Source organism: Hemitrygon akajei, chromosome 17 (assembly GCF_048418815.1).
Source record: "Hemitrygon akajei chromosome 17, sHemAka1.3, whole genome shotgun sequence".
NCBI lineage: Eukaryota > Metazoa > Chordata > Chondrichthyes > Myliobatiformes > Dasyatidae > Hemitrygon > Hemitrygon akajei.
The window spans coordinates 58766888-58789213 of NC_133140.1; the positions used below are offsets into that span (position 1 = coordinate 58766888).

The window sequence follows — 22326 nt, forward strand, 5'->3', positions numbered from 1 at the left end:
CATCAGTGGCAAACCTATAGTCATCTGTCTTCTTTTGAAGACATGCTTACTCCTTGCTCTTAGTATGGGTTTCATTAAGTGGTAGGACATCCATCAAATTCAGTGTCTTAGCTAGTCAGTCAGTTGAAGCCCTTGAGGCATCTTCAACATTCAGTTGACAGATTCATCTCTCTTTTCCTCTTGGATTCCATGAGTACCCATGAACAATCTGTCATCTGCCAAGGTTAAATACAGAAATCCAGAATATTTTTCACAGAATACACTTTTGCAGCTTAGCAAACAAAATCACTTGAAGATCACTGATTTGGCATAAATATTAACTAGTTTCCATTTTAAGTTGATAATGATGGTTTCTACAAACATTAGCATGAAACAGTGATTAATTGCTAATCAGGGTAACCAAATTGTTAATGATACTGTGAGCAATAATTTCTGAACAACTTCCCTAACCAGGAAAATAATATCCAACAGAATGGGGTTTCATCCTGTCAAAAGAATGTTTAAAAACTGTAGATTTAAAAATTAATGTTTTGCCAGTATTTCTCCTTTGAGTATAGTCTAAACTTTATTTCACATGCTATGAAAGAGGTTTAACACTGATTTATTCTGAAGCCTTTCAGATCCTTATTCAACAGCAAGTTTATTGGGACAACAAGCTCCCTGACCTCTTGCTAGGTCTCAAATTTCCTGCAGAAAGGAACAAATTGAAACTAATGTAGGAAAAAAAGGAACTCCAGATTTTAATAAGAAAAAGCTCCACACAAAAATACTGGATATTACAGAATCCAACCCATTATCAATATTTTGTGTTAATCTGAAACTTTTTGTTGTAATACTTTGCTCAAAATTAAACATTGCAGAACTATCTTGAAAGAGACTGCCAAACTGAGGTGCACCATTGTGATCAATATATCAACAGTGATCAATATATTAACACTGTTCACAAATTAATACCTGCCATAAAGCCTATTGTACATTTTTATGCATTTGTCATTAATTAGCTTTGGGACCATATTCCCAATGAAAGCCTGCAAGAAAATTAATGTCACAGTAGTATATAGTGACATATATGTACAATTGCAAGAGAAAGTTAGTGAATCCTTTGCAATTATTTAGTTCACTGCATTAATTAATCATAAAATGTGGTCCGATTTTCGTCCAAGTCACAATAATAGACAAACACAACCTGCCTAAACTAGTAACACAAACAATTGTACTACTTCTCATCAATACTTAGCACTGCATTTAAACCATCACAGTCTAGGTTCAATAAAGTATGTGAACCTCTGGTGTGATGCCTTCTACAAGAGCTATTTGGAGTCGGGTGTTCCACTCAATGAGATGAGATTGGAGGTGTGGGTTGTAGAGGTGCCTTGCCCTGTAAAAAAAAACAGACACACAAAGTCAGGTTACTGATAGAGCCTACTCTTTACAAGAAAGATCTGTTTTTGTGCACTAGGCCTGGATCAAAACAACTTTCAGAGGACCTTAGAAGAAGAATTATAGAGATGCATGAAGCTGGAAAAGGCTACAAAAGCTTTCTAGAGAACTGAGTGTTCATCAGTCCACCTAAGGGAGATGGTCTACAAATGGAGGTAATTCAGTGCTATTGCTACTCTCCCTCTGGAGTGGGTGTCCCAGAAAGATCATACCAAGAGCACAATGTGCAATGCTGAAGGAGGTGAGAAAGAACCCAAGAGTTCAAAAGGCCTGCAGAAATCTCTAGAACTTGCTAAAGCCTCTGTTTGTGTGTCCACTATAAGAAAAACACCGAACAAGAATAGTGTTCATGGAATGATGCCACGGAGGAAAACACTGCTCTCCAAAACAAACATTGCTGCACATCTCAAGTTTGCAAAAGACCAGCTGGATGCCCCACAAAGCTTCTGTGAATATTCTGTGGACAGATGAGACAAAAGTTGAACTTGTTGGCAGAGATGCACACTGCCATGTTTGGAGGGAAAAGGGCACTGCACACCAACACCAAAACCTCATCCCAACTATGAAGCATGGTGGAAGGGACATAATGGTTTGGGGCAGCTTTGCTGCCTCAGGTCCTGGACAGCTTGTAATCATTGAGGGAACAATGAATTCAAAATTGTATCAAGCCATTTTACAGGAGAATGTTAGGGTTGTGGTCCATCACCAGAAACTTAATAAAAACGGGGTGATGCAACAAGTCAATAATCCAAAACACAAGAGTAAATCAATAACAGAATAGTTTAAAAAGAAGAAAATTTGTGTTTTGGAGTGGTCAAGTCAGAATCTAGACATTATCCCAATGAGATGCTGTGGCATAGCCTGTTCATGCAAAGTATCCCAGAAATACTGATGAACTGAAGCAGTTTTGTATGGGGGAATGGTCTAAAATTCCTCCTTGCCATGATACAAGTCTGATCAGCAGCTACAAGAAACATTTGGTGGAGGTTATTGTTGCTAAAGGAGGTTCTACCAGTTATTAAATACAAGGGTTCATGTCTTTTTCTTGCCTGTACTGTGAATGGTTAAACAATGTGTTCAATAAAGACATGATAAGACTGTGTTATTAGAATGGGCATATTGTGTTTGTCTATTATTGTGACTTCGATGAAGATCGGACCACATTGTATGAGTAATTAATGCAGAAAACCACAAACTTTTTCTTGCAACTATAAGTTTGATAATAAATTTGAACTTTAAACTTTTTGAACTTTGATATTATTTTAAAAAATTTTGCACAAACATGTTTTTCTTTATTACAAATTTAAATGTCCATATTTATAATGAAGTGTGAATATATTTCCTTAGATAGAACAGCTGCATTGTTGCTGGAGTGTGGTAAATAGAAGCTTACCCAAATAATTTCCATTAGGACTGCAAGCATATAAGTTTATCCTATAAATAAAAAATGCTTTGTAATATGCTTTAAAATCAGGATTTCACTATACAAGTGTTCCTTTTGTAAAATCTTCACCACTTATAAAGGGTAACACATCAAGTCCCCATGTGTAGTGCTGTGGATGATCAAGTAAGGCAGGAAATTGCTCATGGAGTTTGTAGAAAACCATAGTCTTATAAATGATAGTGATTAAATCCTGCATATTCAGCAAAGTAGAAAAGTGCCAAATGATGCTTGGAATGGGAAATACTAATTGAACAAATTTATTTAATTGTGGCCATGGTTCAGTGAACTTGTACTGCCATTTATGTTATGAAAGCATATTCAATTTACACATGATTTATCTTATATGAAAATGCTTAATTATCAGTTGTTTAGATTTAAAATAGATGTTTTTGCTAGTGTGTCACACTTCTATCCACTCCACAAGATATTCCCAACATTTGTAATTATCCAGAATCCTCCTTTTCCTGCGCTGATCATTGTGCAGAATACAAGCTGACAATTTCACTTCATTCCCCAAAGATTGACCAAGTTCCTACGAAAGCCATGCCGAAACGTCTGATCTGCATCTCCCACTGGAGACTGATAATTCAATGCAGTCCTCCCCCTTCTGTATGGTGAGTGTGTGTTCTGCTGCTTTCTCTGGTGATCCGTCCAACTCTGTGGTTATTTCTGTGGAGAGGAGCCCATTGGTGTAGATTCTGCTGAGCAGAGTCCATCACCTGCACTTGCAAATGAATATTGATGCTGTGTATTTATGCTGTGTCTGGAAAGGTATTCTTTTGGCTATGATCATTCTAGAGCCAAACAGTGAATAGCCTTAGGAGATTCTATACTGTAACCGTTACAACCTGGCCTTTGAAAAGCATGAGATGTCATGTCATTAGCTTTGCTGTCTGTCAACACTCAATCTATCTGACATTCAAAAACACAAAAAATGAAATTTGTAAAATTAAGTATTGTCTCACTTTTTTTGCCTTATCAGTGCTGGGTCCTGTTTATCTGCCTTTGTCCTTGAAGAATAGTTTCTCTAATTAGACAAAATGATTACTTGCTGGATTTTAGCTGGTACTGATATTTAAACATTGCTTCATCTTCTGATTATTTTTGTATTCCACGAAGGAGTAATGATATTGAATATGCCAAATAAGGCACACAGTTACTTTTCTAGAAGTACTCAATGCTCAGGAAACATGGAATGTATGAAAATGCAAAGCTACAGTACAATAAATAAAAATCACACAAATCAAAAACATTCCTTTTTATTGAATTGTACAAGAAATGACAAATGGTCTATCATTGTAACGACTTAACAAACCAATATAAAAGATGACTTGAGCTTCAAGATTATTTGCAAGTCTTAAAGGCTAAATTTAAAACTTGCAAACAAAGACATTAAATTCAGGCAGTTGACTCCAAAGCCAAATTTGGCTTGTTTGACCGTAACATGTTTTGGTATTGACATAGGCTTCAAAGTAAGTAATCCATCTCAATTGATTTAGCACCTGGTTCAAACCATAGCATTCAAATGGAATGAATAAGGATGCAACTGATTATTCTTGTTGAAAGGAAATGAGAGCAGTGTTCTGGTTACATGGATAAACCTTAACTTACAAAGACAGCTTACCAACTAATAAAGTTAGCAATTGACATAAATTGCTCATTTGTACACAAGTTCAACTAGTGCAATATTCTGGTTTAGAGTAATGACTTCTGTACAACAAAAAGTGAAGCTGAATTCATTTTCTTTACCCATGTAAGTAAATCACACGATATCAGTTAATATTTTGGCTCAGCCAGGCCTTTACTTTCAATGAATATGTTTTTCTGCATTGGAGCAGGAAGGACAACTACTTATCAAATGGATAACTGTAACTGGAAAGACAATGCTGTATTATAAGCACAGTTTGGGTAATGAAAAAGAAAACCATTGGTTTCATTTAGAAATTAGTCTATAGATTAATGAGAATCTCCATACAAATAAACTTATTCAATATGATATACATGCCACCCAATGATGCTGCCTGAGAAATGAAAATTCTCAATTTTATCTTGATATGCTGGAAAAATTGACAAAATGTATACACACTTATTAACTACTTGGCTTTCCTTGCAGTGGAAGAGTTCTAACCATCAAAGGTGAGAGATTCCCTATTTCTATTTGCATAGGTTTAATCCCCCTTTTGTGCATCACTGCCTGCATCCGCCTCCCTCTAGGATGTGCATGTTGCAGGCACTACCTGTGTGAAGTGAAAAGAATATGTCAGACTTGTCCACTTAAGCTGCCAAATGAAGACAGGTATTCTCCGTTTGACAGCAAGTGGCAGCTTTTGCCATGAAATGTTTAACTATATATAATGTGAGGATTTTTTGTTTTAAATGATAGATGAAGAGACCTGATTGAGTTAGTCAAGGCAATACGAAGTTTTAGTTCTACAGATATTTTCATATGAAGGCCACAGCACCGTCCCATACACAGCGTCAAAAGCATGAGAATGAACTTTGATTTTCACAGCTTGGATGACCTCTGGTAGAAATGTCACTGCAGGGACAGATTGTGCAAGTCTGTTTTCATTAATTTAGGTAAAAACCGAAGAATAGCAGAGAGGAAGAACAATTATGAATGAGGCAGTAGAGATATTCGGCACTGTACATTTAGTTCCATACAGAAGCAAAGCTCCTCTCTTGTCCCTAGGGCTTCTTGTGTGCTTCAACTGTCTGAAAGTGGTCAGACATTTTTAAAGAAGCATCCGGGTCATTTGGGTGCTTCCGGTCATGGGTCTGTTCACTCTTGGCTCTTGTCCATGAGGGAGATTTTAAATGCGTTCCATGTGAAATAATTGGATACAGTTGGTTCAATTCTACAAAACAGGAAGAAACAGTTACAGAATAATACATCTCAAAAACTCCAGCAATCTCCATTTTATTTGGAGATTTTTTATTTTTATTTAGAGATATAGAGTAGAATAGGGCCTTTGAGCTGCAATTCCCGACAAGCCTGATTTAACCCTAACCAGCCTATCTATAAGTTTCAAATCTCTCTTTAATCTTCTAGGTTCTATGAAATAAAGTCCTAAACTATTCAACCTTCCCCTATAACTCAGATCCTCAAACCTGGCAGCAAACATCCTTGTAAATTTTCTCTGCATTCTTTCAATCTTATTTACATCCTTACTGTAGATAGGCGACCAAAGCTACACACAATATTCCAAAATTAGGCCTCACCAATGTCTTATACAATTTCCATATACATCCAACTTCTGTACTCAATACATTGACTTATGAAGGCCAATGTGCCAAAAGCTTTCTTTATGACTCTATCTACCTGTGATGTCACTTTCAAGGAATTATGAACCTGTATTCCCAGATCCCTTTGTTCTACCACACTCCTCAGTGCCCTACCACTCAGTGTAAGACCTACCCTGGTTGGTCTTCCCAAAGTGCAACACCTCATGCTTGTCTGCGTTAAATTCCATCTGCCATTTCTCAACCAATTTTCCTGCTGATTCAGATCCCACTGCAAGCTTCGATGGTCTTCCTTGTTCTCCACTACACCCTCAATCTTGATGTTGTCCGCAAATTTGCTGATCAAGTTTAGCACATTATCATCCATGTCATTGATATAGATGACAAATAACAATGGACCCAGCACTGATCCCTGCGGCACACCACCAGTCACAGGCTTCCAGTCAGAGAGGCAACCCTCCATTACCACTCTGTGGCTTCTTCCACATGTCCACTGTCTAATCCAATTTACTACCTCAGCGATAGAAACTTCTTAACTAACCTCCCATGCTGGACCTTGTCAAAGGCCTTGCAAAAGTCCATGTAGACATATCCACTGCCTTGCCTTTATCAACTTCCTTGGTAACTTTCTCAAAATACTGGTTAGACGTGACTTACCACATACAAAGCCATGCTGACTATCCCTAATCAGTCCCCGACTGTCCCTGATCAGTCCCCTGTCTGTCCCTAATCAGTCCCGACTATCCAAATATTCATATATCTGTCTACTTGAATACCTTCCAATTACTTTCCCACTACTGATGTCAGGCTCATTGACATGACTATGATTTCCTGGCTTATTCTTAGAGCCTTTCTTAAATAACAGAACATTAGCTATCATCTAATACTCTAGCATATCATCTACGGCTAAGGATACTTTAAATATCTCTGCTAGAATCCCCTTCAATTTCTGCACTCACAAGGCAGCCAGGTAGGTTAAAAGGCCAGCAGAACACTGTGGGCCGAAGGGCCTGTACTGTGCCGTAATGTTCTACGTTCTAACCACAGGACAATTTACAATGCCCAGTTAACCTATCCAGTAACATCTTTGGACTCAGTAAGGAAACCTAAGGACCCAGAGACAACCCACGCATTCCACAGGGAGGACGTACATAGACTCCTTACAGAGGATGCCGGGAATGAGCCCTGAATTCCGATGCCCCGACCTGTAATAATGTCGCACTAACCGCTTCGCTATCCCCGAAGTACGGGATGTATATTAGTTGGTGTGTCCAAGACTGTAGTTCAGAAATAGACGACAGCTTGTGACTAAAGTGAAGAAAAGCCAGTTTAATCTGTCTCACTGAGGAGGATTCTGGCACTGGAAGCTCCTTTTGGTGGATTGCTCTGAGAAGCTCTCATTTCTTGAAATCAGCAGTAAACTGGTAGATTATAAACAGAAACCTTTACATATATTTGGTAACTATGAGACAACAGAGCCTTGCAGACATTAAAATTAAATGGGGACTGGACCACTTTGAACATTAGTTATATGTACTACCAGTTTCCCATTAAATATGCTGTACCCTGTCCAGTATGAAACTAATGGCAATTTTTCCCCTCCTCTCCCTTCCTCTTCCTCCTCCCTCATTGCCATCCCTGCACCAGCTCTCAACAACCAGTCCTACACCTGTCTGGGTTGGGGAATGGCCTTTGCTGACTGTCAAATTCTCGATGGGTGGGGGTTGTGCCCAACCACTGCAGCATTTCCATCCTTTGGGCATGCTGTCTGGGGTCGAACATGATACAGTGCTCTCCACTGACCGTCCGCTCTTTCATGGGGCTCAGCCTTTATAGGTGAACCAATTAAGGGAATTAGATATTCCATAGCAATCTCATGAGCAACAGCCAAGCTCAGAATGAAATAAATGGACGCACTGTTCATAATATAACTGTTGTTGGCCACAGTCTTGTGCTTTGTTATGCTTCAGGTTTTAAAATAATTTTCTGGATATTTTGCTAAAACAAGTTTTAAAAAAACACTGGACTCTAGCCTTTACCCAATTACTGAGGAACCATGTTTTATGGGGTAAATGCAATAAAATTTCAATGTGTTATGTGAACAGATAAGATTAATGGTTGAATGATTTGATTGGACCAGTGTCAAACACCATGTGGGCAAATTGCCAATGATACGAAATGCCAACTCTGATTCTCCTCCCACAGATGCTGACTGACCTACAGCATGTTCGCTTTTTATTCCAGGATTTCCTGTCTGCAATTTTTTGATTTTTCAATCCAAATTTGCTGCATTAATGCCCCTTGTATATCAAATAGAATTAAGCACTTTTCCCTGTCATCTGAAGGTTTCCTTGTGGATGCTTATTGTCAAATAATAACATTGCAGAAGCATAGTACTTTCAATGGAGCAAAACATTGCCTGGAAGATCGCAGAAACTTTAACAAATAACACTGAGCCACGCAAGGAGATTTAAGGCAGTAATTCAACATAAGAATATGCTGCACTCTTCCAGGTCAAAAAGACATTATACCAAAGTTTTTTTTTGGTTCAATTGTGTCACCTCAATCTGTTACAAACACCAGACTTGCTTACATACTGCCCATACACAAGAATGAGAAAGACAAGTGGGGTGATTTGCTGGCTGCTGCCTTGGGAACTTAGATGCAGCAAGATCTGAGTGAATGAGTTTAATGCCCTGGTTTAACTAACTACATGTTGCCCTTGGTTGACAATGTTTTATTTAAATATTTCTGTGTAGCCACATTTCCAACTTGCAAAATGAAACAGAATCAGGTTTAATATCATAAGAACATTAGAAATAGGAGCAGGAGTGGGCAATCAGGCCTGTCGAGCCTGCTCTGCCATTCAATAAGATCATGGATGATCTGGCCATGGACTCATCTCCACCTACCTGCCTTTTCCCCAACTATGCAAAATCTATCCAACCTCATCTTAAATATATTTACTGAGGTAGCCTCCACTGCTTCATTGGGCAGCGAATTCCACAGATTCACCACTATCTGGAAAAATCAGTTCCTCCTCATCTCCATCCTAAATCTACTCCCCCGAATCTAAAGGCTATGTCCCCCAGTTTTAGTGTCACCTATAAGTGGAAACAACTTTCCTGCCTCTATCTTATCAATTCCTTTCATAATTTCATATGTTTCTATAAGATTTCCTCTCATTCATCTGAATTCCAGCGAGTACTGTCCCAGGCAACTCGATCTCTCCTCATAGTCTAACGGCTTCATCTCTGGAATCAAACTGGTGAGCCCCTTCTGCACCACCTCCTGAGCCATTATCCTTCAAGGAAAGAGACCAGAACTGCACATAGTACTCCAGATGCAACCTCACCAGTACCCTGCATAGTTGCAGCATAACCTCCCTGTTCTTAAATTCAATCCCTCTAGCAATGAAGGCCAACATTTCATTTGCCTGCTTGATAGCCTTCTGCACCTGCAAACCAACCTTTTGTGATTCATGCACAAACACTCCCAACTCCCTCTGAACAGCAGCATGCTGCAATTTTTTACCATTTAAATAATAATCTGTTCTTTCATTTTTCCTTCCAAAGTAGATGACCTTGCATTTAACATTATACCACCGATATAATCATGAAATCTGTTGTTTTGTGCCAGCAGTACATTGCAACACAGTAATAAAAATGATAATTTACAGTAAGTAGTATATATATAACAAAATAATTTAAATAAATAGTGCAAAAAGAGAGGGAAAAATACTGAAGTAGTGTTCATGGGTTCATCGGCCACTCAGAGATCTGATGCCAGACGGGAAGAAGCTGTTCTGGAAATATTGAGTATGTATCTTCAGGCTGCTGTACCTCCTCCTTGATGGTAGCAATGATAAGAGGGCAGGTCCTGGGTGATGGGGGTCTTTAATGATAGATGCTGCCTTTTTGAGGCATCGCCTTTTGAAGGTGTCCTGGATACTTGGGAGGCTAGTGCCCTAATGGAGCTGGCTGAGTTTACAACTTTCTGATCCCCTTCATGCCATTTGGTGATCATACCGGTCAGAATGCTCTCCACTGTATATCTGTAGAAATTAGCAAGCGTCTTTGTTGACATATGAATTCTCTGCAAACTCCTAATGAAATACAGCCATTGTTGTGCCTTTTGTTTGGGTTAGAAAGAATTCTCAGGAACAAAACCTTGTTTTAATCCTAAAATGTTCAATCTTTAGCAAGTTGTAGGGAAGGGATCAGGTCAACTGCAAGGAAGAGGTCTTCCCCTCCTCCCTTTCCCAAATGCAAGAGGAACGAGTGTGAAGAATCATTTTGTAACTTCTACACTTGCATTGTTGCAATACTTACCCTCAAAAAGTCATGGGAAAAACAGTACAGCTGTTTCCTCAAAGGAAACATCATGTTCTACTTAAATCCAAGTTTTATCCATGATGCAAAGCAGACTTGTACAGATTTTTTATGCATTGAAATATAAACAAAAGCATAGCAATATGTTGCCTGGCTCACAGTAGTGTTTATTCTGCACGTAAAATCATTCTGATTCTGACCTGACCTCATCACATATCTATTTAACCAACTTTCCCACCACCAGCAATTTAACCTTTCCTAAGCTGCTGATGTGATCTGTGGATCAATCTTTATCTCTGCAGTATATTCAACATCCACTAATTTCCCTCGCCATCGGGGACATGCACTCTTCTCATTACTACCATCAAGGAGGTGGTACAGGAGCCTGAAGCTCCGCACTCACTATTTTACAAACAGCTTCTTGCTCTCCGCCGTCAGATTTCTGAACAGTCCATGAACGCAACATCACCATTTTCCTCTTTTTGCACTACTTACACATTTTTATACTTTTTAGTGTAACTTACAGTAATGTTGCTGTATTGCACTGTGCTGCTGCTGCAAAGCAACAAACTTCACGTCGTATGTCAGTGATAATAAACCTGATTCTGATTCGTCTTCAATTATTTACATATTTGTTATGCAGCTTCATTGTATAAAAATAAAGAAAAAACTATTTAATGAATGCGATACTTTGTGCAAATATACTGTAATTACTTCCCAGTTTGAATCTAATACAACATACAGTACCTATAAAAAGTATTCACAACCCTACTTTGGAAGTTTTCATGTTTTATAACATTGAATCACAGTGAATTTAATTTGGCAACACAAGTGAATCTGCAGATGCTGGAAATAAATAAAAACACAAAATGCTGGCCGAACTCAGCAGGCCAGACAGCATCTATGGGAGGAGGTAGTGACGACGTTTTGGGCCGAAACCCTTCATCAGGAGGGTTTCAAATTTAAATTTCAAATTTAATTTGGCTTTGTTTTGACACTGATCAATAGAAAAAAACTCTTTCGTGTCAAAGTGAAAACAGATCTCTACAAAGTGATCTACATTAATTACAAATATAAAACACAAAATAATTGATTGCATGAGAATTCACTCCCTTTAATATGACACGCCAAATCATCACTGGTTCAGCCAATTGGTTTGGGAAGTGACATAATTAGTTGAATGCAGATCTGTTTTTGGAGACCTGTGAGCAGTCAAAAGGTGTTTCAATTGACTGCGGTGAAAATATCCCTGGATCATCTGGAAGGTCCAGCTGCTGGTGAGTCAGTGACCTGGCAAAAACTACACCATGAAGACAAAAGAACGCTCCAAGCAATTCCACGAAACAGTTATTGAAAAGCACAAGTCAGGAGATGGATACAAGACAATTTCCCAAGTCGCTGAAAATCCCTTGGAGTACAGTTAAATCAATCATAAGATATAGGAGCAGAAGTAGGCCATTCAGCCCATCAAGTCTGCTCTGCGATTCAATCGTGGACTGATCCAATTCTTCCAGTCATCCCTCCTCCCCTTTTACCCCATACCCTTTGATGCCCTGGCTAATCAAGAATCTATCTATCCCTGCCTTAAATACACCCAATGACTTGGCCTCCACAACCGCTTGCGGTAACAAATTCCACAGATTTACCACCCTCTGACTAAAGTAATTTCTCTGTATCCCAGTTCTAAAAGGAGTCCTTCAATCCTGAAGTTGTGCCCTCTCGTCCTAGAATCCCCTTACTGTGGGAAGTAACTTTGCCATATCTAATCTGTTCAGATCTTTTAACATTCAGAATGTTTTTATGAGATCCCCCCTCATTCTCCTGAACTTCAGGGAATACAGCCCAAGAGCTGCCAGATGTTCCTCATACAATAACCCTTTCATTCATGGAATCATCCTTGTGAATCTTCTCCAAACCATATCGAATGCCAATGTATCCTTCTAAAATAAGGAGCCCAAAACTGCACGCAATACTCCAAGTGTGGTCTCATGAGTGCCTTATAGAGCCTCAACATCACATCCCTGCTCTTATATTCTAATCATCAAGAAATGGAAAGAATATGGCACAGCTATAAATCTGCTGAGAACAGGCCATCCTCAAAAATTGAGTGACTGTGCAAGGAAGGGACTAGTGAGGGAGGCCACCAAGAGACCCATGACAACTCTGGTGGAGTTACAAGCTTCAGAAGCTAAGATGGGAGAGACTGTGCATACAACACCTGTAGCCCAGGTGCTTTATCAATTGCAGCTTTATGGGTGAGTGGCAAAGAGAAAGCCACAGTTGGAAAAAAACCATGAAATTTCAGGTTGTGTTTGCCAGAAGGTATGTGGGAGACTCTGAAGTCAGCTGGAAGAAAGTTCTATGGTCAGATGAAACTAAAATTGAGCTTTTTGGCCATCAGACTAAACACTATGTTTTGTGTAAGCCAAACACCACACATCATCAAAAACACACCATCCCTGCCGTGAAGCATAGTGGTGGCTGCATCAGGCTGTGGGGATGTTTCACTGCAGCAGGCCCTGGAAGGCTTGTGAAGGTAGAGGGTAAAATAAATACAGCAAAATACAGGGAAATCCTGGAGGAAAATCTGATGCAGTCTACAAGAGAACTGCGACTTGGGAGAAAATTTGTTTTCCAGCAAAACAAGGACACCAAGCATAAAGCCAAAGCTACACAGGAATGGCTTAAAAGCAACAAAGTTAATGTCTTGGAGTGACCAAGTCAGAGTCCAGTCCTCAATCCAATTGAGAATTTGTGACTGGACTTGAAAAGAACTGTTCACTCACAATCCCCATGCAATCTGACAGAGCTTGAGGAGTTTTGTAAAAAGAATAGGGTTAATTTGCAGTGTCCAGATGTGCAAAGCTGATAAGAGACCTATCCTCAAACAAGAAAGTCTGCAGACGCTGGAAATCCAAGCAACATACACAAAATGGTGGAAGAACTCAGCAATCCTGCCGAAGGGTCTCAGCCTGAAATGTTGACTGTACTTTCTTCCATAGATGCTGCTTGGCCTGTTGAGTTCCTGCAGCATTTTGTGTGTGTTGCAGAGACCTATCTGCACAAACTTAGACTATAAATTGCTGCCAAAAGTGCATCTACTAAATACTGACTTGAAAAGGGTGAGTAATTATGCAATTATTTTGTATTTAATAATCGTAATAAATTTAAACCAATTTGTAGAGATTAGAAATTAGTTTTCATTTTGACACGGAGTCTTTTACTGCTTATCAGTGTTAAAAAGGCCAAATTAAATCTACTGTGATTCAATGTTGTAAAACAATAAACCATGAAACTTCTGGGGGGGGGGTGAATACTTTTTATAGGCACTGTATACAGTATTGCTTTAACTCTAACTAATATATTTAAGTGATACACTTAATGGTGTGAAAGATTACCATGTGCCATCCAGACTTGGAAAGACATTATCAATTCTTCATTGTCACTGGATCAAACACCCTTAATCAAAGAAACTAACAAAGAGAAGGTAGGAATACCCTTAGCACAATAGTGCTTCCTTTTCAAGAGCAGTTGGAAACTGGTACAAGTTCTAAACAATACCAACAATCCAAAAATGAAGTTTTGTTTTCCGCACGAGTTTACAACGAGAGAAGACACAAATGGCAGGATACATGCAAATAGCTCCAGCACTTGCCATGTACGGAGGTCTTCTGATTAGTTTTAGAAAATGAAAATTTAGTTTGTCTCTCATCTCTGTACGTTGTATTATTTGCAATGTTTGGCAGGACATCATTCTGGTCTTTTTCATTCCAAAAATTTGCTCTTTAAACACAATTGCACAAAGATCATCTCAGATACTTCTTTAAAATAAATGTTTCTCTCACAAATTCAGTTTCCACATAACTGAGAAGTTGAGAAATAAGTTGATATGCATAAAGAGTTGTCTGAACACATGCAGGTGAAGAGACATGACAGCAGGGTAGGGAAACTGAGAAAAGGTTCACTTTTCAACATCATATTTGCAAGATGTCAATGACAGACCACTGTTTAAATTTAATATCCTTTTATCTGAAATGCTTTTTTAAAAACTTTTTATAAATTATATTCTACTACAAGTTAGCTAACAAATAGGCAATTAATACACAAAGTCAATTTTGCTCCTCCGTTTTAAAATGAGGTGGCAGACCCGAGAATTTGCCCTTGTCTCAGCAAACCCGCACCGACACTGACCTGCAGGTGAATCGTGTGGTTGACTCTCATCATCAGAATCAGCAAAAACCTCCGCAAGCTCTTGATCAGACATGTCAGTGAGCTCAGTCAGATCCATGAGGTCAAAGTGCACCTCGAGAGACGAGACACTGCTGAGCGGCTCTGTGAATACAAACGCAGACGAGCAAATGCTTTGTACGTGTGGAGGCGTCAGCACTCAAGTTCCAGGGTAAATCTATAAAACCTTAGCTACAAAATGCAGGATAAGTGAGAACATTACATGCATTTCTTCCACAGCAACTGAATTATGAAAGTGCTTAAGAAAAACATGGTTAATAAAGAGAATCGGTTCATTTTTGGGTTACACTGCTGTTTACAGTTCAGTCTGGTAGGAGAAGTGGAGGAAACAATCCACCAGCCAGCTTGTAATATGACAGAGAAAAGCAACCCTGGAACTGCAGGAAAAGTGAAGCCTCTCCCACTGTCACACTCACTGATTCCTGTGAAGCTGTCCTCAGTCCTCTGACAAGAAGCAGTTAATCTTGAAGGACTAGTGGAATATGTGTGAGTGCATTATGATAGCTTGGTCTTCACATATGGTTAATATGGTGAACATTGTGAAGGTTTTTCCACTCTTAGCATTTCTACTGTCTCATCATCTACATCATGTTCCAACTCACTTTCAAATTTTCTCTAGTGACTTTGGATACCGAGGCAAAAATGCCTGAATGGATTTCTGAGAGGCCGTTCATGAGTAGAGGGAACTTTTAATCCCCAGAAGAAAAAATAAGTACAGCAGAAACAGAAGGAATTAGCATCTGGCCTTTGTGCCTGCTCCACCATTCAGTAACTTGGCTGATCATTTACCTCTGCACCCACTCACACCATACCTTCAAAGTTTAAAAAATATCACTCTCTGTCCAGCACGTACTATATTCAAAAACTGAGGTTCCACAACCCTCTTGGGTGGAGAATTCCAAAGATTCACCACTGTCTGGAAGAAGTTGCTTCTCAATTGTGTTCCAAATGGCTTCCCACTCACTTTGACACCACACACCCCGATTTCAACCGTCCAGCCAGAGGGAACATGTGCCAGCCCTGCTTCTATTCAAACAGATTCAAAACCATCCTTCTAAAGTTACTTGAGGAAAAGACTTGGGAAGAGCTATGGGAAATGAGTAAGAATATTGAAGATCTGACACAGAAAAGTTTGTATGCAATTCTATAAATCTAGAGCAGTGATAAAATGCACAGGACAGATGAGGAAAAGTTTTGCTCTTATTTAACAACATTGCTTTCACCATTAGGCTGGCCTGCTAATTTTCTCTTACAACTGTTGTTAACTTACAACAGTGAACAAAACTCTGAACTCATGATTGGTAAAGCTGAGTAGGTGGAACATAGGACAGTACCGCACCATACAGGCCCTTCAGCCCACAATGTTGTGCTAACCCTTTAGCTGACTCCAAGATCAATCTGACCATAAAGAAAGCATTGTCCCAAGTCATGGTACAATGAACAACAATGTTAATTAATATTTTGCATTGGAACCAGGAGGATATTGTGAATCAGAACGACTTTCAGTATCTATTACAATAAATCAGATTCAAGATATACATGCCTACATTTCAGGCAGTCAAATAAGTTAGTTAATACATACGTCTTCTTTCTACCACCTGCAGTAATCCTGATGTGGAAATTGGGATTCCATCCTCCTCATTTGCAGGGGGAATGTGAGATTCTGACTGTTCACGATCCTTTGGTTTCTTTGGACTATGATTAGTTTTGTTGTACTCTCCTAAGTTGGGAGAATGCACATGAAGTAAATATATCATTTTTTAAAAATCATACAACAGAATTTTAATTCACCTATCATTCCCATAAAGCTGTTTCTAGTTTACCAAGCTTTATTAATAATTTCTAGTATAATATCAATTTATAATCTTAATTATTCATACCAAATGCAAATATATATCTTCTACATGTGTAGAATAGACATACATACACACTCAAACATGTGCCTGTGTACACAGTACATGTTTGGTATCATTGCATCAGGCGACATTTTGGCCGTCTCTATAGCATTTGACTTCTGTTTACAAGGCCGAGTGATTACCAGCACAGATGGATAGTGTGCAAGGAGCGAATCGGTTTCGACCTTGTGACCACTGGCCTCGAAGTCCAGTGCTGACGCCACTATGCCAACGGCTGGCACGTGTTTAGTATACTTCTAGTGTATTTTGCTTGTTAAGTTTATAAGGCAAGAAGAAGAAAACTGCATTTGATTGTGTCTGTGTCAATGTATTCGTACATTGCAGATCTTGGTGGCATGAAGCAGAATTCATTTTTTAAATGGGTTAAAATTTGCATTTGTGATGAAGGCTTTAGTGTTTTAGTACTTTGTAAAGTGAGCAGCAGATTCTGACAACCACACACGTAGAGTTAAACACAAGAAAACTTTAGTGGCTGTCAATGACATCCTGCGCCTTAACATGATGCACTGCTACAGTCTGCAACGCAAGCAATGTGTGTTTTTTTTAACATTCTTGCTGGAAAAACACAAAGATGGTGTTTTCTTCAATGTGTTCTAATTTAGTTTTTAATAGAATATTAATTGACAATTATTATTGAGTTTGTCTGCCCGAGAAAATTAATTTCACGGTTAGAGTTTCATCTTAACATTTTTAAAATTATAACTTTTAAAAGAGGTTTATTCTTGATATTTAAGAACATAATTCCACGTGTATGACAGAATCTGAATTTGCTCTGTACTAAGAATTTATAATCTAATCTTAGTGTCCGTGGGGATATGCAGTTTGAAACGCAACGATTCCTTGGGCCACAAGACTCCTCAGACTGGAACCACATTCAAAATCTTGTCACAACTGAGAAAAATCAGTGGCTGGTGCACTTTGTCCATTGTGGGCAACATAATCAAGGTCAGCAACCAGTACCCCTTCTTCAATGCAAGCTCAAAAATCTGGACTAACATATATTTACATGTGCAGTGACACATATAGTTCCACTCTGTCTCTAATGATTTTAAAGAAACAAGTTTTAGAGGAAATACTAAAGTGTATATGCTTGCATTCAAAACAGAGGATCACATGAATATGAGTGTAGTATTTATGAGAAGAATACTGAGTGGCCATAAATTTCGCTGTGCAAATTATTTGTATAACGCAACTGCCGTTTGGACTTATCTCTGTCTGATAAGGGTGATAATTAATTAATTTCTCAACCAGTACTCATTAAATATTGATAGGCAATTTGGCAGACAGAGTGCAGTGGTGTGTTGCCAATAATTATATTACATGGCGTGAAAAAAAAGATCAAATAGAACCCTTTCATATTTCAGTCATGGTGCATGCAATAAAGGATTCTACAAAACCCACAGAAAAAAGTTTTCATTTAAGACAAAGAAAAATAAATAAAATCTGCTGAACAAATGGGAAAATAATTCCATTATAAAATATTGTAAGGTCAGACTATTTCCCCCCCTCTGGTGCAATTAGAACTCCCCTAGAAATTAAAATTCATCAGCTATTAATAGAGTTCTACCTTGGGTAAAAATAAAACATAACAAAAACATAAGAGCAGCCTTCTGCAGTAAAATATGTCAGTTTAATAAGGACTGAGCAAGCTTCAATTTTAATGAAAATTATCAGATTAAATTTAAATTTGAGTCCTTTAAAAACAACATTCTGAATGTAATCTGGTGTCACAGCAGGTAATTTATTTGTTAAATATATAAAAATACAGCAGGATATTTATATTGAAAATAACCATTAATAGTATTGAAAAGGAAAATATGAAATATACAAGTATTGAAAGAGAAAATATGAAATGTACATGATATTTGACAGCATATCTGTAAAAATAAGACATAGACACTAACTGTTTTCTTGATGATAATTTCTGATATTTTCAGTTTAGTGGAGAGAAGTTATATTTGTGTTAAAGATATATAAATCAGGTTACTGTATACTTACATTAGTAGAGTTTTTGCTTATCTGATGTAAATAAAAGGATGTACTTTGATCAGTTAACGTCAGATGTTAAAAAGATGGAATAATAGTGGAAACTAAAGATGTGAAAATTCCTAATCTTGGTTATTAACTCAGCCCTTCCAAGTCCCCATATGAGCACACACTAAGTCATTGACCTCGAGCACTAAATCTCTGCAAGTATTTTCTAGCTTGATTGTTTCCAAGACCACCTGCCGGTGGCCCAGTCTCTGTCCGATAAGGTGATAATTAATTTGATGTACTGGAAGTCAGCTGCTTCCACGAGCCATACTGTGGCCATTGGAGAAGCAGTATGTGGGAACTGCTCACAGAACAAAGGCAACAAGGAAATATGTGATGTTTCATTAACCCTTGTATGTACTGAAGTGTGACTTTCTTTATAAATTTAGTTAGAAATGTTTATTTTATGGTGGTAAAAATAGGAAATGCTGAAAATACTAAGTAAGTCAGGCAGCTTCTGTGGAGATATAAACGGTTAACATTTCAGAATGAAGATTATTGATTAGTTTGTGGTGAATTCTGTTTCACTGATTAGAAACTCTTTATCTCTCTCCACAGATGCTTCCTGACCTGCTGATTCCAACAATTTCTATTTTGACTTCAGATTTCCAGTATTTGCTGTGTTTTGCATTGTAATCATATGGTCCCTGTATTGGTCCACAACAGAGAGAAGGTAAGGTGTGGGTCAGCTGGTGAATAAAAAAAAAATCTAAGGCTGCGATTATTGAAATTGTGCAGAGCAAGTTCTTTGTGTACGTTCTGGGCAGAATAGGGCTGGCAAGGTTACTTCATACTTCTGCTTCTTTGCTACACACCATTCAGCTAGCAGGACCTGATGGAAAGGTTGTGCAGTAAACCATCGCAAATTCCGAAATTCACATTGCAAAATACTTCAGCTCTAGGTCTCTTTAACGAAAGCAAGCTTCAAATACAGGTATGGATTGGAGTTGTGCTCCTGTTTGATTTCAGAGAAGCTAGCCCAGCAAGAGCTTCTTAGCTAAAGTTTAGGATATTCTTCCTCACTTTCTGCCTAGAGGTCAGGTCATTCCATCTATTTCACCATCCCACTCTTACCACCACCATTATTATTTTAATCTAGCTTCTTTCTAATTTTTGGGAGAGTTAAGCTTTTATTTCCCATTGAGTTATACAGCATGCTACTTTGCCAACTTTTTTGTTTGTTAAAAATCCACTACATTTCCACCTTCTAACATTGCTGTTTCATCAAAGTATTCTGTAAGTGCGATCCTGTTGTCAGCATGGCTGCTGTTAGCTTATCAGTGTTATCCATCACATTGCATCAACACAGCAGTGCACCATCCATCGTATATTCCACAATTAAGTCAATTGACACAGAACTCCACACACACAAAATGCTGGAGGAACCCAGCAGGTCACACAGCATCTATGGAAATGAATAAACAGTTTAACGTTTTGGGTCGAGACCCTTCTTCAGAACTGGAAAGGAAGAGAGAGAAAGATTCCAAATTAAAAAGTGGGGGAAGGGGAAGGAGGACATCTAGAAGGTGATAGTTGAAGCCAGGAGAGCGGGAAAGACAAAAGGCAGAGAGGAAGGAATCTGATAGGAGAGGAGAGCAGACCCTTAGCAAAAGGGAAGGAGGAGGGGGATCCAGGGGGAGGTGACAGGCAGGTGAGAAGAGTCAAGTGGCCAGAGTGGGGAAAAGAGGGGAGGGAAGGGAACTTTTTTTTTAATTGGCAGGAGAAATCAATATTCATGCCATCAGGTTGGAGGCTACCCAGAAAGAATATAAGGTATTGCTCCTCTACCCTAAGGGTGCCTTATCTTGGCACCAAAGGAGGCCATGAACTGACATGCTGGAACGGGAATGAGAACTGGAATTAAAATGTTTGGCCAAAGGGAAGTTCTGCTTTTGACAGAAGGAGTGGAGGTGCTTGACAAAGTGGTCCCCCAATTTATGATGGGTCTCACCAATGTAGAGAAAGCCACAATAGATGACCCCAGCAGGTTCACAAGGTGAAGTGTTGCCTCAGCTGGAAGGACTGTTTGGGCCCCAGAAAGGAGGTGAGGGGGTACTGTTAGATTGCTCCTTAAAGGAATTCACAGTATAACAGTTCACTGGATACCGTATCAATGGGATCCCATCCTCATCGCCAGGGTTAAGTGCTGGGGGGGGGGGGGGTAGATTAGTGGGGAGGGACAAATGACAAAGGAATCACAAAGGGAGCAGTCTCTATGGAAAGTGGAGGGTGGGAGGTGAAGATATGTTTGGTGGTAGGATCCCTTTGGATATGGTGGAAGTTGCAGAGGATGATGTGTTGGATGAGGAGGCTCATGGGTGGTATATGAGAATGAGAGGAACTCTATCACTATTAAGGTGGTGGGAAGATGCGGTGAGTTTGGAAGTTCGGGAAATGGAGGAGGTGTGGGTGAGGGCGGCATCAATGGTGTAGGAAGAAAAACCCCATTACTTCTGCTGTGTTATTCATATAAGAATCAGACCCTACATTGCATACATAAATCAAGAAATTTCATTATAACAGCTTATTTTGGATGGAAGGAGATTTTCTCGTCCTTGCTGACTAAGATGTCTACCTATGTGAATCCCATTTTCCTCCTTCCTCCTCTATTCCTTTCTTACCTTGCCTATTTTCTTGGCCACACTACATGCAGTTCTGTTCAGCACAAAAATATAGAGTACAGAAGAGGAGCTTCACCAGGTTGATTCCAGGGATGAAGGGGTTCACCTATGAGGAGAAATTGAGTCACCTGGGACTATACTCTCTAGAGTTCAGAAGAATGAGAGGGGATCTTATAGAAAAATACAAAATTTTGAAAGGGATAGGTAAGATAGAAGTAGGAACATTGTTTCCATTGGTAGGTGAGACTAGAACTAGGGGACATTGCCTCAAGATCCAGGGGAGAAGATTTAGGACGGAGATGAGCAGAAACTGTTTTTCCCACAGAGTGATACATCTGTGGAATTCTCTGCCCAGGGAAGCAGTTGAAGCTTCCGCACTAAATATATTTAAGAAACAGTTAGATAGGTTTTTACATAATAAGGGATTTAGGGTTATGGGGAAAAGGGCAGGTAGATGGAGCTGAGTTTACGGACAGATCAGCCATGATCTTATGAAATGGCGAGGCAGGCTCAATGGGCCGGATGGCCTACTCCTGCTCCTATTTCTTATGTTCTTATAAAATCACCATTGTCCTTGACAGACAGCAAGATTCCCTTGGTTTGTAAATTTTCATTTTTGACTGTTTCATTGATCTAAATTTCAACCTATTCCCCTGTAAGTCAGGTGACTCCACAGTGCCAAGTTCAAACCTGACCTTGGCTGCTGTGTAGAATTTGCCTGCATTGGTTTTCTTTGGGTGCTCCATCTTCCTTCCACATCCCAAAGTCAAGGATTTGGAAGATTAACTGCCTATAATGTACAGATGAGAGATAAAACCTGGAGAACAGCTAATGAAAAATAGAACAGGATTAGTGTAAATTGGTGCTTCAGTTAGAGATCTTCCCACCATAAGTCTTTGTACAGGACTTGCCTAACAACTCAAAATGAACCATTGATAATCTAGCAGTTATCAATTCTTTAAACTTCAAAACAAGAGAAAATCTGCAGATGCTGGAAATCTAAGCAACACACACAAAATGCTGGAGGAACTCAGCAGGCTGGGCAGCAT

At 39.0% G+C, this 22326-nt stretch overlaps 1 protein-coding gene across 3 annotated transcripts in view; it reads right to left on the reverse strand.

The window, feature by feature from the left end:
* Positions 1 to 4127: 4127 nt before the first annotated feature.
* dbndd1 (dysbindin domain containing 1) overlaps positions 4128 to 22326 on the reverse strand; it is a 38120-nt gene continuing 19921 nt past the window's right edge. For all 3 annotated transcript variants that reach the window (XM_073070234.1, XM_073070235.1, XM_073070236.1), the window contains 3 exons: positions 16289 to 16426; positions 14650 to 14790; positions 4128 to 5742 (listed from right to left, as the gene is read on the reverse strand). In XM_073070234.1, the coding sequence (XP_072926335.1) occupies positions 5573 to 5742; positions 14650 to 14790; positions 16289 to 16426 (449 nt within the window). In that variant the 3' untranslated portion in view covers positions 4128 to 5572. The remainder of the gene's footprint in view (positions 5743 to 14649; positions 14791 to 16288; positions 16427 to 22326) is intronic.